At 48.8% G+C, this 15,453-nt stretch overlaps 6 protein-coding genes across 6 annotated transcripts; 3 read left to right on the forward strand and 3 right to left on the reverse strand.

Moving 5' to 3' along the window:
• Positions 1–1,320: 1,320 nt before the first annotated feature.
• CC77DRAFT_1048373 (CBD9-like protein) lies at positions 1,321–3,047 on the forward strand. Its single transcript, XM_018527529.1, has 5 exons — positions 1,321–1,412; positions 1,479–1,507; positions 1,580–1,819; positions 1,874–2,478; positions 2,540–3,047. The coding sequence occupies exons 3-5, from the start codon at positions 1,720–1,722 to the stop codon at positions 2,933–2,935; spliced, it is 1,101 nt and encodes a 366-aa protein (XP_018388925.1). The 5' UTR covers positions 1,321–1,412; positions 1,479–1,507; positions 1,580–1,719; the 3' UTR covers positions 2,936–3,047.
• CC77DRAFT_1048374 (hypothetical protein) lies at positions 3,028–4,594 on the reverse strand (the record flags this gene model as incomplete). Its single annotated transcript, XM_018527530.1, has 2 exons — positions 3,028–4,176; positions 4,299–4,594. The coding sequence occupies 2 exons, from the start codon at positions 4,592–4,594 to the stop codon at positions 3,219–3,221; spliced, it is 1,254 nt and encodes a 417-aa protein (XP_018388926.1). The 3' UTR covers positions 3,028–3,218.
• A 6,078-nt stretch (positions 4,595–10,672) lies between these two features.
• CC77DRAFT_1018318 (hypothetical protein) lies at positions 10,673–11,104 on the forward strand. The gene has a single exon (XM_018524592.1). It carries the CDS (start codon positions 10,715–10,717, stop codon positions 10,988–10,990), a length of 276 nt encoding a protein of 91 aa, XP_018388928.1. The 5' UTR covers positions 10,673–10,714; the 3' UTR covers positions 10,991–11,104.
• On the forward strand, positions 10,673–11,512 carry CC77DRAFT_1092823 (hypothetical protein; the record flags this gene model as incomplete). Its single annotated transcript, XM_018529648.1, has 1 exon — positions 10,673–11,512. Exon 1 carries the CDS (start codon positions 11,012–11,014, stop codon positions 11,510–11,512), a length of 501 nt encoding a protein of 166 aa, XP_018388927.1. The 5' UTR covers positions 10,673–11,011.
• Positions 11,513–11,991: 479 nt separating this feature from the next.
• On the reverse strand, positions 11,992–12,997 carry CC77DRAFT_984479 (dehydrogenase with different specificitie; the record flags this gene model as incomplete). The annotated part of the gene is made up of 2 exons (XM_018536175.1): positions 12,720–12,997; positions 11,992–12,660 (listed from the first exon to the last, which is right to left on the reverse strand). Exons 1-2 carry the CDS (start codon positions 12,846–12,848, stop codon positions 11,995–11,997), a joined length of 795 nt encoding a protein of 264 aa, XP_018388929.1. The 5' UTR covers positions 12,849–12,997.
• A 275-nt stretch (positions 12,998–13,272) lies between these two features.
• Positions 13,273–15,111, reverse strand: CC77DRAFT_929939 (dihydroxyacetone kinase; the record flags this gene model as incomplete). The annotated part of the gene is made up of 2 exons (XM_018534137.1): positions 13,273–14,388; positions 14,446–15,111. The coding sequence occupies 2 exons, from the start codon at positions 15,109–15,111 to the stop codon at positions 13,273–13,275; spliced, it is 1,782 nt and encodes a 593-aa protein (XP_018388930.1).
• Positions 15,112–15,453: the final 342 nt, after the last annotated feature.

Raw genomic sequence — 15,453 nt, forward strand, 5'->3', positions numbered from 1 at the left:
ATCATAGGTAGCTGTCTCCAAGTTCTTCAACGGAATCGCCAGTAAGAAGCTACGTTCTGGCGACAAGTGGAGCCTTGTATTTCATCTGATTATTTGAGTGAGTTATCTGATCAAGTCAGCGAATGAGAACAAAGGCATTTCTCCGCATCGATGCTCGTGACGCGTGAGTAGCATACGTAAGTGATATTGTCAGGCAAATGGGATGAGCCAGAACTAGATGAATGACGCATATATACGCCAAGTAAATGGACAGTGTGTGGTCAATGGTCACGATATGTGGAGGGTACAGTAATTCAGCTCTTAAAGAGCCAGCGCGCATATCAAGCCTCCTGTTCTCACACACGAAGTCGAACACAAAGCTGTAAGGCTACCATAAACCTTTACTTCATTGCGATGTGTCAGTCTTATACTACTTGTATAGATATATACAAGACTAGTCACAGCTGTCGGATAGGCACGATGAATTCTTTGACTCAAGAATTGCAACTGGTCAGAGTCACCTAACGCACCACGCAGCCAGTCAGCTCATGCAACGCAAGGCACCTGCTTGATCTTGTGTTGAGCAATAATACAATCGAGGGAACGCGTTTCTCCTCGCATATCATTCGGCGATATTATGCTCTAGTTAACGTGACGTTGACATTGAAGAGTGATGCACGTAGCGGTGATGTCAATAGTTACCACTTTGATTGGCAATTTCAGGACAACGACTGGTCACCTGTGTCACGGCCCTCGCTAAACTCTATCGACGGTCCGTTAGCCGTCTAGAGGCAGTTAGTCTGAGCGAAGCTTGTGCTGTTCAAGCCTTCTCCAAGCACTTATCCAGGGATAGGTAGTCATGTTGGATGAACTATGGTTAAAGCATCCACTTAGCAGCACGAACGTGTATTATAGGTTAGAGTATCATCCTGCGCATACTCACCAATTTCCGGCACCCGTGTCGGCGACCATAAACTTTGCTAAATCTAGCTAAGCCTTTGTCGCAAGCTTTTGTTCAAAGACCTGGCATGGGCGGACGGATCAGGGGGACATCGTGGCAGCAAGATGTCATTGACTCGCTGTGATTGGCTGACTGCAGCCTTGACGCACGACACCCGATAGATCGTGTACGCTTGGGTGCCGTACCCGTCGGCCTGACTTTACCCCGCTACGCCACTACACCAAAACCATGTTGCGGCGACGATTGTACACTCAGCCTCAATACATGATACCAGTGCTAGATGTGGTACGCGTCACCCAGACAGGCGACAGTGTTCAAGCCAACATCTCTGATTCAATCAGCATGGAGGTAATTCCGACATACAAAACATAATCACTCTGGCTGTAATTGGCTAAGCTCTCTGATGCACTTGCGTGCTGTGAGTGAATACTGGATGGGCAGATATATGTCGGCTCCGTTCTTCTTTTCTGTCGTAAGCATATCATTCTCAAGCATCTTTTGTCGTCTGCAATTGACTAATCACGATGACGACTTCAAGAAATGCATTTCTTTTATGTTGCGGTTTGGGTGAGTATGACGATTTAGATCCTTCTATAGTTGCACTACAGGAGTAAATGCTAACAACAACATGTCATGCAGCTCTTTGCTATATCGATGCGTTCATAGCTGTGGTGCAGGCACAAGACGCTGCATATTCAACTTTTATATATCCCACCGACCATGGAAATCTCACATTTGCCTTGAGCGCTGCAGAATCGACTGGCGATGTCTACTTACACATGTCTGCACCAGCGATATACCAGTGGGTTGGTGTTGGTACAGGAAGCGAGATGGATGGCAGCGTCATGTGGATTGTGTATGAGAGCTCGGATAAGAACGGTCAGCGCTTCGGATTTCTTGCCCTTGTTGGCCTCATCATCTAACAATTATTAGGCGTGACACTTTCACCGCGAAATTCAGATGGTCACGTTGAGCCAAGCTTCGACAACAGCATCGACTGCGTGTTGGTTGAGGGAACTGATTATCACAACGGGATCTATCAGACTTCCGGCACCCACTACTACTCCGCCAACATTCGCTGCAAGAACGTCACTACGTTCGGAGACGGCGACGGGAAGCTCGAATTTAGCAACGCCAAACAGCCCTTCATTTACGCATGGGGTCCTACCGACGACACAATCGCGAGCGCGTCAAAGTCTGCGCATATCAAGCGTCACGAGGCATATGGAAATTTCTGGATGGACATGACTAAAGCTACGTCTAACCAGACGAGTATGGTCAGCGTTCCAAACGGTGCAGTTCTCTCAACTACGAATAATGCCGGTGGAGACGAGAAGGCAGAAAGTGACGGCGATAAGGTCGGCCCAGCCCATGCAGTCATCATGATTGTTGCATTTTTGGTCATCTTCCCACTTGGAGCGGTTCTGCTTCGATTCCTCGAAAGTGTTAAGATACATGGCATTGTGCAGAGCGTAGGTGTAATCACTACCGTGGTTGGAGTGGGACTTGGAATTTATCTGAGCACAATGTACAATCACGTAAGCTTGCTCTTCGCTCACATGGCGTTGGATATCACGGACTAACACGAGATTATTTTAGTCGAAAGACTTCACATCAGGCCACCAAGTCTTCGGTCTTATCCTCTTCGCCTTGCTCTTCCTTCAATGGGGACTTGGACTCTACCATCATCTTCGGTTCCGCAAGTACCAAAGGCCTACAATTTACGGATATATTCACTTGATCGCTGGTCCAGCTATCGTCTTGGGTGGTATCATCAACGGATTCATCGGGTTCAACTTTAGTGGTGACCCGAGGAATAACATCTATTATGGTATCGCTGTGGCTATTATATTAGTCGTGGTTCTGGGATTGTTGTCATGGAAGAGATGGTCAAAGAGAAAGCAAGGCAAGATCGACAGGAGTACAGGACCGGACAGATCTAACAAAGACTCTTATGGACTTAATCTAGTTTCGGGATCGTACAATATGCATTAGAAGAAAGGATAAGCCTCTGTGGCGCCTAGTCACTCTCGCCGGATGAGGATGATGGCACGATATTGTATAATAATTATTGTTATCTCCCTAGAGATAGACTTAGAAACATTGCCTTACAGATGAGAATTGTTTAATTTCGATATCCAGGACTCGGATGCTGCTAATCTTTGCTTGTATCTGGATGGTTGGACATATGATTACTTCTCCCTTTCTACCCTATCCGAATTCCATCACGAACGTGATGAAGACGACAAGTGTCTCTCCGCACATGAAGTTCGTTTGCTTATATATCTCTTTCACCCTGGGCTGTATTTTCATCTTGGCAGAGATAACCCGTTAAGATGGTTTGCCAAGTGCGGGGCAACGGTGGTGCTACGTATTGAAGAAGCCGCGATGACTTCCACTGGAGCCACCAGTCATGCATACCCTGGCAATTGCTGTTCATTGAAAGAATTCTCTCGGGATCCCATCCTTGAGCGTAGCAGTGCTCGAATGACACCAGTCCAGTGCCATTAACAACATCTTTCATCATCTCCGGATACCCTTTGAAAAGGTAGCAGTAATAACTCCGATAGCCCGTCCCATTCCGTTGTGCAGATGAAGGTACGATACCGTGGCCTGACCATTGCTGTAACGCATCTTGCCAAATTGCATCTTCGATCAGCATGTCAAAGACTGGTTGTATGGCGTTTGTCTCACCTTCGAAGATGAGAGAGAATGACTTGATAGGCGTACCTATGGATGCGAGCGCTGAAGCTTCCATCAGCCATGGAACAACTGACCGGGTAACATCCATTCTTTCCATATCTTCCAGTGGTGTTCTCCCACGACCAAAGCTACAGCGATGCGTCTCGAGACGAGACAGCCGCTCTGAAGCCAGTACGGTATTCCATAGGTCTACGCGACGAACAATCCTGAGATTTGGATTCCCAACAGCGTACGGTATCAGGGCCCTAGCATGGCATTCGGAGTAAGCGATGCATGCATGTTTCTCATGTAGTTCGATATTGCGTATTTGAGCCCGATTTTGCCGTGAGAGAGAAAGGAGGAATCTCGCAGCTTGTGAGGCGGCGGATGTGTAGTATTTCGTGCTATCTCGAACTGGCTCACGGGCAGGCCAGGTCCCGCGGAGTGGCAATCGTTTCTCCAAGGCTGCGACCTCATGTTTACTTGGTAAACACCATGGTTTTGGGTGTGGGGAATACAGGTCTGTCATATCTTGGTCCTCCTTGAACTTGAAACTAAGCTGAGAGAGAGAGCTCTGCGAGTGACCTGACTAAAGACAGGGTTCTCTGCAACCCTCCATAGCAATTCAGCCACAGCTTCGCGATGAATGGACGGAGCCAAATCCCATTCCTCGAACCTATCCAGTTGTTCATAGTGTCTACACTTCTTTTCCGTTGTTGTTTGTAGATGGCGGATAAGGTTCTCGCTTTGAGGGAAAAGCTCGATAACCTTGTCGGCGACGAAGTTTGTTATGAAAGGCCGGGCGTGAGGCAGTATTGATATCCTTGCGATATAGATTTCTTCCAGCAGATGGCCGAAGTGTCGAGTTCTTGGAGTGCAACGGCCAGTGATCTGCGCCGTGTTGAAGTGAATTGCATTATTGTTGAATGCAACTCCTCGCATTTCGACAGCAATTGTCTTACATGTGTACATGAGGGATAAGTCGATATGCTCTCCGGACAAGCATCGCAGTCGTCCTGAATTGGAGTCGAAATAGTATCCTGCATCCTGAGATATGTAATAGTCATATATCACATCTCGGAGTTCGGGGGGAATTTGATGGAAAGACATCGAGAGTGTGATGCGGCAGGTATGTGGTCGATGTTACGTGAACGAATGTAGGATGACTCGCTCGGGTAGACTTAGCTTCGAGTCTAATTGCTCAAATCTTAATCCGCTGTCGATGTTCGAGGAACAAGTATCAAGATTATGGTGTTGGGGATCTCGGGATTTTATACAAATACCACCAGGCACCAATCTGACTAAGAAGCATGTGACCTGTCCGCTACTTTGGAAGACTGACTTTGGGCCATGGTTACATAGCCTGATGCGCAAGCTTTGAGTCAAGACAGTCACCGAGAACCATGTTTCATAGGCAGAGAAATTACAGAATGGTAAGGAAGAAGCGAGTGTTACGTGGTATCGGTTTCTTTGTTGAGCGTCTAAAGGCTTCTACTTTTGCAAGCATGCTGCCATTCTGTTATAATCCCGTGATTTTAGCTGTATTAAGCATTTTACCCATTGCTTGTAATCCATAACAAATCAATACTAGAAAGCAGTTTTCTTTTTCGTGCAGAATGTTGTCCTATATACATATATTAGTGGGAAGGTTGAGCAACACGCTGGGCAACTTACACGGCGATTCGAACTGAAGCTCTACATTGCATCTTTCGAATCTGCTGGTGGCGAACAGAGTTAGTGGAAGGAACTTCAATGCTCAGTTACCAGCGACTCACCGTGGTACTGTATCGCGTCATGAGTCGCCAGCGCGTCACGATTACACTACGGTCGCTGTCAGTGGACATACCGACGACAACTGCTCGATACGTACCGTGACCCGGCACCTACAACATTGCCCACAACGTTGTGCGGGTGTGAAAACCCCTCGAAATAGCTTTATGACATCAGCATTGGCTACTTGAATATAGGCAGCAACGATCAGGGCTTACCGTCGAGATTGGTTGTGTCACGTGTGTTCGGCTGCCTGTCTTGCCTGGGCTGATACCGTGGAACTGCTCAACATTAGTGCCGGCTGACCCAATTTTCTTTTGTGCCTTACCACGGGTGGGTTTGAAGACTGATGACGTTTGCGCATTCCTAGAACCCTTAGCCCCGACTTGACCAGCCGTCGCTCATAGCTTACCCATGGTTCCGTGGAGAGTCAACATTCCTCGATTTATCTAGAGCTGTTAGGACCCTCTGTTTAGAGGATTGTGTGTGTGGCTTACCATTGGTCGCGATCGCAGCTGTCTGGAAGGGGACTGTGGGAGACCTGGATCGTCAGACAGAATCGGGGACAAGGTAATTCGGAGCTTACCCTCGAGTGACTCCTGGCAAGTCTGTTAAACTCTATGGATTCGTCAGATCGCTCTTGGGTATGACTCTGTGTAGCATACCGAGAGGAGAGAGCTCATTGGACCACAGCGTCGTGATGTTGTCGTTGCTGGGTTGTGTTGGGGAGATGAACCATAACACCCTGTTGGAAAGTATCAGCGTGATGTCAAGAGATGTGGAGCTCAAGAGCAAGGCCACTCACTAGAGAGAGTCCGCAAAACCTCGTAATGCACTCATGTATCCGTTAGCTGAATGTCAAAGCGAAGCAATGATAGATGGTTGAAGAACGCGCTACTTACAGACTCAACGAGCAGACGCTCGAAAGCATATAACATACCTATGCCCCTGAAGACATTAGTAGACTTGCAGAGAACAAGGAGAGCATGTCCTACCCCGGGATTATTGGCGCCGGATATCACCACCATACCCACAATCAATCCGCAATCACATCCGCAATCATGTGCTCAGTTGTCACTATCGTTTCGTCAGCATGGGATAGTCGAACCATTTCAGTTGCGAGAAGAACGTACACCGTCGCACCCAAGTCCACCCCTTCGGGACAGCCATCACCTGTCTTTGGTCAATCGATTATCATGAGCGATTCAGAGATGCAATGTTACCTGTAGCGATTTCCATCCCGATGCCGTCTTCGACATGGCAACAACACTTTGCTGGTACTTCATATACCTGGGGGTATGGGATACTGAGACAACGCCTCAAATCCACATTCGCCATATCCCAGACCCGCAGGAAAACCCGATGCCAGCGATCCCTAGTCACTCGTCAGTCGACATGTGTATGAAGCTTGTTTTGCAAGAAACATACTGCTTGGACTCCTGGCTTGCAAGCTTCTTCGTGCGTCGCTGCTGGCCAAAGCTGTTGAGGAAGAACGTGACTTGTCGCCTGCTGAGCAGCAGGAACGTAGTCGTCTGCGACGGGAGTTGTCATGCCTACAACTGTTAATAGATGCACAGATAAACCTCCCTGAGCGACTACGTACTTCTACGTGATGAAGTCAAGGACTGACGACCTGCAGCTGTGGGAGAAAGAATATCTCAAGAACGCCTGCACATCAGAGAAGGACGGCTCGTGGTTCTGGTCCTTCATGAATCTCCGGGACCTGGTCAGATATTTCCTCAATAACCCTTGAACGAAGCTGCTCCGCCGTCGCAAGTTCTTCTCATTCTCATCCTCATCCCTATCCTCGTCCTCCTCTTGAACGAACCGATCGAATGGACCGATTGCGCGCGCGCGCATACGAATTGAGAAAGCTTTGGAGATGGCTCACGTAGGCGAGTCGGATACAACCAACAAGTGGACGGCTGAAGGACGGAGACGGAAGGATGGATGCAGTATTGGGGACTGTCATGGTCGAGCTGTTGTCCGTCTGGGCGTGTCGGGAACGATGATGTACCTGATCTTGCAACGTAGTACCTACCGGAAAGAGACAGGCAGTACTCATGATGTTGATGTAGATGTGTTAGTAATGAAGTAATGTGGTATCGCACGCGATTCTGATAGTGCAATGTGAAAGGCCCAAGCTTCAAGCGCCAAGCGTCAAGCGCCACGCCTGGCATCGTCATCGTTCTCATGCAAAGAAATCAGTAGTGATAAAGCCGTGATAGACTTTCTGATCATACGTTCGAAATATTGGGGAGGCTGGTGGCACTGATGCAATTGACAGGGTCAAAGACGAATCCCACCACATTTGCCTGGCTCGCCTCCTCTCACAACTTACAGCCCACTAATCCCGAGGTGATTCCGTGCTTGGCAAGCCGTGATGCTCACCTCTTGACACAAGGTCACGTTATCGATCGTTCGTTGGGTACGTTACATGATCGTCAAGTAGTATCTATGTCAGGCTTCTGAGGTCAGTAGCTAGGTAGCGGTACTGTACTGCTACTTGCTGCTTTCAGGTCTCAAGAACTAGTAGGCGCGGCGCAGGTCTTGTATGGGTAATGCACTTTCTCTAATGAATGGATAGTCCTCGAATTCGCCCGTTGACGATGTGGTGTGACATTGATCCGTCCCTGTAACCCAAGCAGGTTTTATATACTTAGGTACTAAAGTGCATGCAAATAACGATCATACAATGGCCTATCAAGATCTTTTTTGCATGATAAACAACCAACACTTGGCTACAGTAGCCTGCAAGAGATTCTCATACCTGCACATCTAGTTTTTAAGGCTTCTTCACTTCCGAAGAAGGCGACTATCTTAGTAAACGTTTGCTAATAGCTCATGGTAGATTCGAGTAATAGTTTTAGGCTCAGCAACCCCAAGATAAAACAGTCACAAGATGTCACGGTTGTAATTTAGTGCCATACGCTTCCTATGAGTGCATCTCATTGCAAAAGCATAGTAGACCGTCTATAAGGCTCCTGGACATGCCATCATCTGTGTCGTACGTCGGGCTGATATGAGATTACTTGCAAGTTTTGACACGCGTGTAATCATCTGCGTTTCGTGAGGTATCCTCGGACGCCATGCTAACATCGCAAGGTCTAGCGGCTGCAAACTTGAACACAAGAGACAATAGAAGCGTCCAGAAAGATGGTAAAAATAGTCTCGTCCTCTAGCCTGCAATCTCAAGATGAATAAACTCCAATCTAGGTGCACTATATAAACGAGTGTCCAGGTGTTATAATGGATAATTTACGGTTGCAATCAATGAAACTTCCAAATGAGTATATATACAGCTGCATATAGTGAAGCCAAGTGTTTTGGAACACACTTCTACTGCGATACAATACAGTGTAACTCAACAGCGTTGTGCCTGCGTCTTATCACCAGCACGTCAATCAAATTAATAGAAAAGTCCCACCAATAATGTCAACGACAAAGCCGAGGGATATGATGCGCGTGTAACGATTCGCCCCGTCTCACTTTCGCACAGCTTTTACGCCTTATACTGACGCCAGTCTTGAAGCGACACCGTGGTCGTTCCATGATCCAAGCTCATCGTTGATAACGCTCTTGTTGATCGGTAACAGATATCTGACGCTCTGTAAAACTCACGGCCTCAGCATATCCAAGGGCGATATTTCTTCTTTCATAAACCCTGTTGGTAGAACGTCCCAAGATCTGCATAGCGCAGAATGGGTACACTGTTCACACCCACACTGCACGGATGGAATATCGCGATCATCCCGTGAAGCGGACAACACCTTGATTGCAGCAGTCCGGGTAAAGATCGGAAAGCGTTGATGATCATTGGTTCCAGTCTTTCGAAGATCCTCAGGCTTGGCATCGACAAACCCACACCCAGGCCGAACGCCAGGATTGCCCGTTGTCCCGTTCCGCGGTTGCGTTCGTGGAACATGGTACCGATTCCCAGCCACCAGTCTCCCCATCCCTTCTTCCCAAACACTGCTGTATCACATCTACAATTCCTCGACCGCAACGCGACACAAATGTTTGTGCGGCCTTGCAGCACGATGGTGACTACGACTACGATCATAGCGCAGTTGCATAGCTTCCATAAGCTTCCTCGGAGCTGCGTGATTAGACCTACGAAAAAGATCTACCACCGAAGTTGCTTTGGTACATACGTACCGATGCTTTCATTTCTCCCTTCAGGTTCCAAGGGTAGACTGGCCAGGTGACTACGTGGGTAACCTTACCTAGTGAGACTCTATAGCGCAACCTTTTCAAAATTTGGAAGCTGAGTTTCAGGTATTGAGCTAGATATGCGCTGTGCATTGGATTGTATGTTTGTTGACAGTACCCATGGTAGTCAGATACTCGATGCTGAGGGATTGTAGCCAGTGAGCGTCTTTCCACAAGGACGCCGTTCCGTGGTACGTATTTCGCGACGCCTGGTACATGCCCACATTCACGTGAGCCGGTTGCTGCCTCCGGATCCTTCAAGTAGAAAAGGCCGCCTGTTTGCCGCATACTTTCCAACACACTTTTTCATCTCGACCCGCCGTCCCCTAACTATCATCGCGGTATCACGACAACCATGGCAGACTTCTACAGCCTTCCTCGCGAGCTTCAGAATCATATCTACAAATTCTACTTTGAGGTAGAGGGCGGTTATACATACAACTTCTCCACTGGAAAACTCACGTCTGCAAGCGGCCAACCCATCTAATTAGCTCTCAGGTCCGTAAGCAGATTCTTCCGAAACGAAACGTGCGGACTAGCACTGGGGCTCAATACGCTTCACTTTCCATCGAATACAACCATTCACTTCAAAGGAGAGCTGGCCACCTCAATGGTCTCCTGATCAGACTGGAACAGTTGGAGGCTCGCTACTTAGTATGGAGAGTCAGTAGGGCAGGTCTCTTTGACGATACAGTATATGCCCATGTCGAAGCGCGGCATCCCCAATATACATCGCTGATCCGAAAATTAGAACAAGGACGTGTTTACGACATCTCACTCAGCAAATATTGGAAGGACACGCCTTCAAAGACGCGTCAATTTGTCACGTCTACACTCGCCGCTGTCGCAGCGCATCCAAAATTCTTCAAATTGACAGAAAACTCGCCCAGGTGGACGCCAAAGGAAAGCGGATATGATGATCCCAGAGAGGTAATAGTGTACAACTACATGCCATGGAAGATACCAACTGAAGAGGATATCATGGCTATGAAGCATGTTCTAGGACCTGAGAACGGAGTCGACGACATAAACCGGAATGACATTCGCTATCGTGATCGCTTCAAATACCGATTCTCGGCAGCAAGTGTAGCAATATCCTTCCTGAATTCTATGTCTCGATTTGCGCAACTTCAAATCCGCAAGATTGTAGTACATGAAGAGAACAGGGCCGTGGCTTGGCCCCAGTGTCACGCGCAAGGCTTTATCCCGTTCTGTCAACGCAACCCAAAGCTACGAATCGAGCGAGTCGATCTCTGGAAGGCGACACTACCAGCCGCATCGGGCTTGTTGATAGACAACGAAAACCCGCGACCTTACCATTGGGGGGGAAAGGCGTGCGATTGTGCGCAGGCCGACTCGATCACGTCGGGGATTCACGACGAATAGGGCTGCATCGCCAGCTGGATCATGGAAGTGATGTCCCTACATTCCCTTGGGATGCCACCTCAATCCTTCCGCATGGTCATCGATGGTGATCTTACTCCGACACAATCGACACGCATCTTTGATGTGGCCAAACGCGATGCTGCATGGCAAATCGCCTTTGAAGCGTGCTTGTCTGACCGTAGGATCTGGCAAGCCCCTCTAGATTGGTGGAAGATAAGGCCTAACAGCGCGTATATCATGGATGGTTTCCCGGAAGCTTTACGCGCCATGACAAATGGCCAATCGCCAGTCAGTTGCAACTTTGACATTGGCCAAATGCCGGATACAGAGTCGCTCGTAAGTCAGGGCCGCAAATGGACGTTGGAAGAGTGGGAGAAGAACTGGAGGGCTTCTATGCCTGCTAATATCGACACCGAGGTGCCCTCGTGCAGCTGGCTCGATCTCCAGCGCGAGAACACACTGTTTTGCATGGGAAACGTACGTGCGCATGTGATTATGCACATAGAATGTCTGGTTATTTGATACAAAATATGATCACAAACGTCTCTACACCTAGAATTCGGTATCAACAACCAGTGACATTTCCATTGCCGCGTCGCTCTCACGCGTCAAGCGGCTTTTCTCGCGCAAGATAAAAGCAGAAAAGCATCGATCGAACGCTTTATTGAGTCGTGATTACTAGAGAAACGCGTTCACAGTGTAAACAGTTCTATTGTTACTCATACTATGAACTTTGCGTGATGCCTGTTCTTTACCCGACCTACCTAGGTAGCGTCAATATCACATATAGACAAGAGCGTTTCTGGGTACTGAGGTCTAGTGGTAAGCAGAGATAGAGGCTTTGTCGCATATCAAGGGGGTGTGGTCGGCGGTAGTCTTTTATCAAGCGCCATGTCACTTCGTGTTGTCGTGCTACACAGCAGAAACCCCGTAATTTAAGACAAAGCTAGACATCTGCATTCGTGAGGCTCTGGTAAAAACGGCAGCGGCAGCCTTGGATACTGCTACAACATCATGAAACCACCTGAAGCCGATATCGTTTGTCCCGAGATCCACTTTGAGTCTTCACTTGCTATCCAGCATACAACCTGCGCGATATCATCTGCAGTTCCCACACGATGCTCTACTGCCGTGCCTTTCAACACATAATCTCTCGATTCTTCTGGAAGGTTTTCCAGCATGTCTGACTCTACCGAGCCAGGAGAAACACAGTTAACAGTATGGCCCTCATCTCCTAGTTCATGTGCAAGACTTCTTGTCAAGCCTTCGACGGCTGCTTTCGACGCGGCATAGATGGAAAGGTTGGGTGGGCCGGCGCGCGAACCAGCGGATGATATGTTAATGATTCGTCCAGGTTTACGAAGATGAGGAACCACAGCCTTAGTCAAAAATAGTGGTGCGCGAACATTGATGTCGAACATTCCCGTGTAGTCTTCAAGGGTTGTCCCCCCAATGGGATTTGCCCAAAGTACACCGGCATTGTTGATCAGGACGTCAATCTTGTCGCCGAATGCTTCCCTGGTTGACGCAACGATAGCTGTAGGAGCCTCAAGTTCTTTGAGATCTGCTCGGATGATGTGTGCTTTGCTACCATTTTTTAAAGCTGATATGTCGGACGCGATCGTCTTGGCCTTTTCCTCACTACTGGGGGATGTGTAAACAAGCGCGACCTGTTTGCATTGTTAGAGTTACGGCAGCTTCTTCACTCTTGACATTAGGAGACACTTACCTTTGCGCCTCTACGCGCCAATTCTAGTGCTATACCAGCTCCAATTCCCCGGGAAGCACCAGTAATGATGGCGACCTTTCCTTGCAAGGTGAGAGGAGTAGAGCGAGTGGAACTGAGTGTAGCGGACATGATGAATGTATGATGCTTGTGAGACAGATAACGGCGTGTTGTTCCAAGTATTATTTGCCCCCATCTCTCTTCTTATACTGTTTCCGCTGTACGTCACTCATCCTTGAATGGATTTAGGAGTCGGATTTACAACACCATATGGTTTTAACTACTCCCGTTTGACGTAGTAAGGCGTGAGCACTATTAACGCGTTACTGACACCCGGAGCTTTGATATCGGACCGTTTAAGCACCCTTACCTTTGCAGGTATTTTTGTCAGCCAGTTGCATCAATGCACGGATCCGTGGCGCCCAGGCGGAGTAATATCTGAGCACGTGAGCATACCTTAACGTTATGGTATATTAGGATTCCAAACGGTCTTTTTTATCCACCTAAAGAAGTAGTGATCAATTGCTGCAGCTGTCTGAACAACCTGCCTTCCCATCTACGACCCACCAAAACCTTTCTCCAAGCCCCTTAGCCAAACCCCGGCCGCATACGCCCCCGGATCGGGGATCTTACTTCTCTCGCTCCCATCCTCACTAATATATGTCGCCCGCCCGAACTTGGCTTTCATATCCTTTGTACTGTCCGCCTTCTTCTCCGCCACATCCACACTCTTACTCAAATCCTTGCTCTCAGCCAATGTGTTGATGAAAGGAATCAACACGTCCATGACCGTTCTGTCGCCCTCCCGTGCACTAGTATAGTTCTTCAGGTTCTCGAGCGCAATCGATGCGGAAGACGCCAGCGTCGAGATATCCAGTGGTGCGTTTTGTGATAGAGTGGCTTTTGACAGCGCGTTTGTGAAGGCGGTGACGAGGATAGACAGAATGGCACCGAGAGAGCCGCCGACATCTTCGACGTTCTCGCTTATGCTTTCTAGCAAGGCGAGGATGGGTGGCGGGTTACTTTCCACGGCGTCGACATTGGCGAGGATGGACTTGCATACTCCGGCCACAGCTTCTCCGCAGTCACCGTCGCCCATCTGTAAGTCGTATTGTGTGATTGTGGGTTCTGCTTCTAGCGCTGCTTTGCATGCTGTGCGGAGAGCGGGGATGAAAGAGGGTGGTGTAGCGGGTCCCTTGTGGAGCGCGGATTTGTCGGCTGCAGCGGCGTTGGCTTTGTTGCGTAGCTCCTCTGTTTCCTTGTTGACTTTGAGGGGCTGGTAACCGTTCTTTGGCCAGGCCGGAGCGTTTGTAGGTGCGTCTAGCAGTTCCATGACATCTTCGTCTTTGAGATCCATGGCCTTTGCCATGCCGCTCATGTTGCCGAGTGTTATGCTGAAGCCCTGGGCGTTAAGGGAGGTTTCTAGTACGCCAGCATAGATGCGTGTTGGTACGATCTTCCAGTCGCGCTTCAAGGCTATCAGAGCGAGATTCACCAAGGCATCAAATTCGAGGTTTGAGAGGCCACCGAAGTTGTTGACGAGCATGACGACGTTATCGTTGGGGTTGAAGGTGACGAATGCGCGGTCGGAGTCGGATGGATCGAGGAGGTAGCGAAGCATCTCTTTGATGACATCTTCAGGGCTAGGCATTGGGGAGATGGTTCGTAAACCCTAGCATCAATCAGCCTGTGATACTTGTATAGCTCGAATCGAGTCGAAGGGACTTACAGGCTCGTTATGAATACCCATACCAACTACACAAGCATCATCCTGCACACTCTCAAACGCGTCTCGTCCTGGAACATGGCAATGATCGAGACTCGTCCCGATAGTGACCAATTGCGAGTTACCCAACTCGCCAATCTTCCTACACCTTTCAAAAGCCCAGCCTTTCTGTGATGCGGCGCCAGCAAGCTTGATAACTAGCAAGTTGCCAGCCAAACCCCTCCTTCCAACCTTGCCACTCTTTTCGCGACCCAGAGCGGCGTCTTCTGCCATGCATACAACGTCGACTTTGTATCCTAATGCCTGGCCCTTCTCTCTAGCAAGACCAAAATGTAGCATATCTCCCGTATAGTTCGTTATACATAGAATAACGCCCTCGTTACTCGGCACATTCCGTATTCCAGCCATGATCTGCTTGGTGCTGGGAGAAGCGAAGATGTCACCGCATACAGCAGCTGACAACATGCCATCGCCGACGAAGCCAGACCACGCCGGCTCATGGCCTGAGCCACCACCAGATATGATAGTGACCTGGTCCGGAGGGTGTGAGAGATTGTAAACGACTCGGTTGGCCTCGTCGAGCGCCATGTGGGAGTTGCGTGTGCATAGCGAGCGGAGATTATGGAGGACCACGCCTTCGGGATTGGGGAAGAAATGTTTTCTAGACATCTTGACGACGCGCCCGAATGTGTATGACGTAAAGATCTGAGGTTGTCAGCGAGTGAGACCCATGCCGTATACTATTTGGCAGTTGTAGTCTGGAATGGTAGCTGAAGGAACAACATACCTCAAATATGTCGAACACACAAAGATATACACGGCTCAGAATTCTGAGGATGAAAACAAGAGACCAAGCCACGCGACATACCATCAATTCAGCCGGCCATCGTGCCTTTTAAACAATCCCCCGCATCCCCCGCCTCGATCAACATTATGACCGCGGACCCCGCTCGTGGCACCCCATCACGCCCGTCAAGTCATTTTTTCGGTCCTCATACGCGTCTAATGGCA

The sequence above is a fragment of the Alternaria alternata genome, assembly GCF_001642055.1.
Source record: "Alternaria alternata strain SRC1lrK2f unplaced genomic scaffold CC77scaffold_5, whole genome shotgun sequence".
Classification (NCBI taxonomy): Eukaryota; Fungi; Ascomycota; class Dothideomycetes; order Pleosporales; family Pleosporaceae; genus Alternaria; species Alternaria alternata.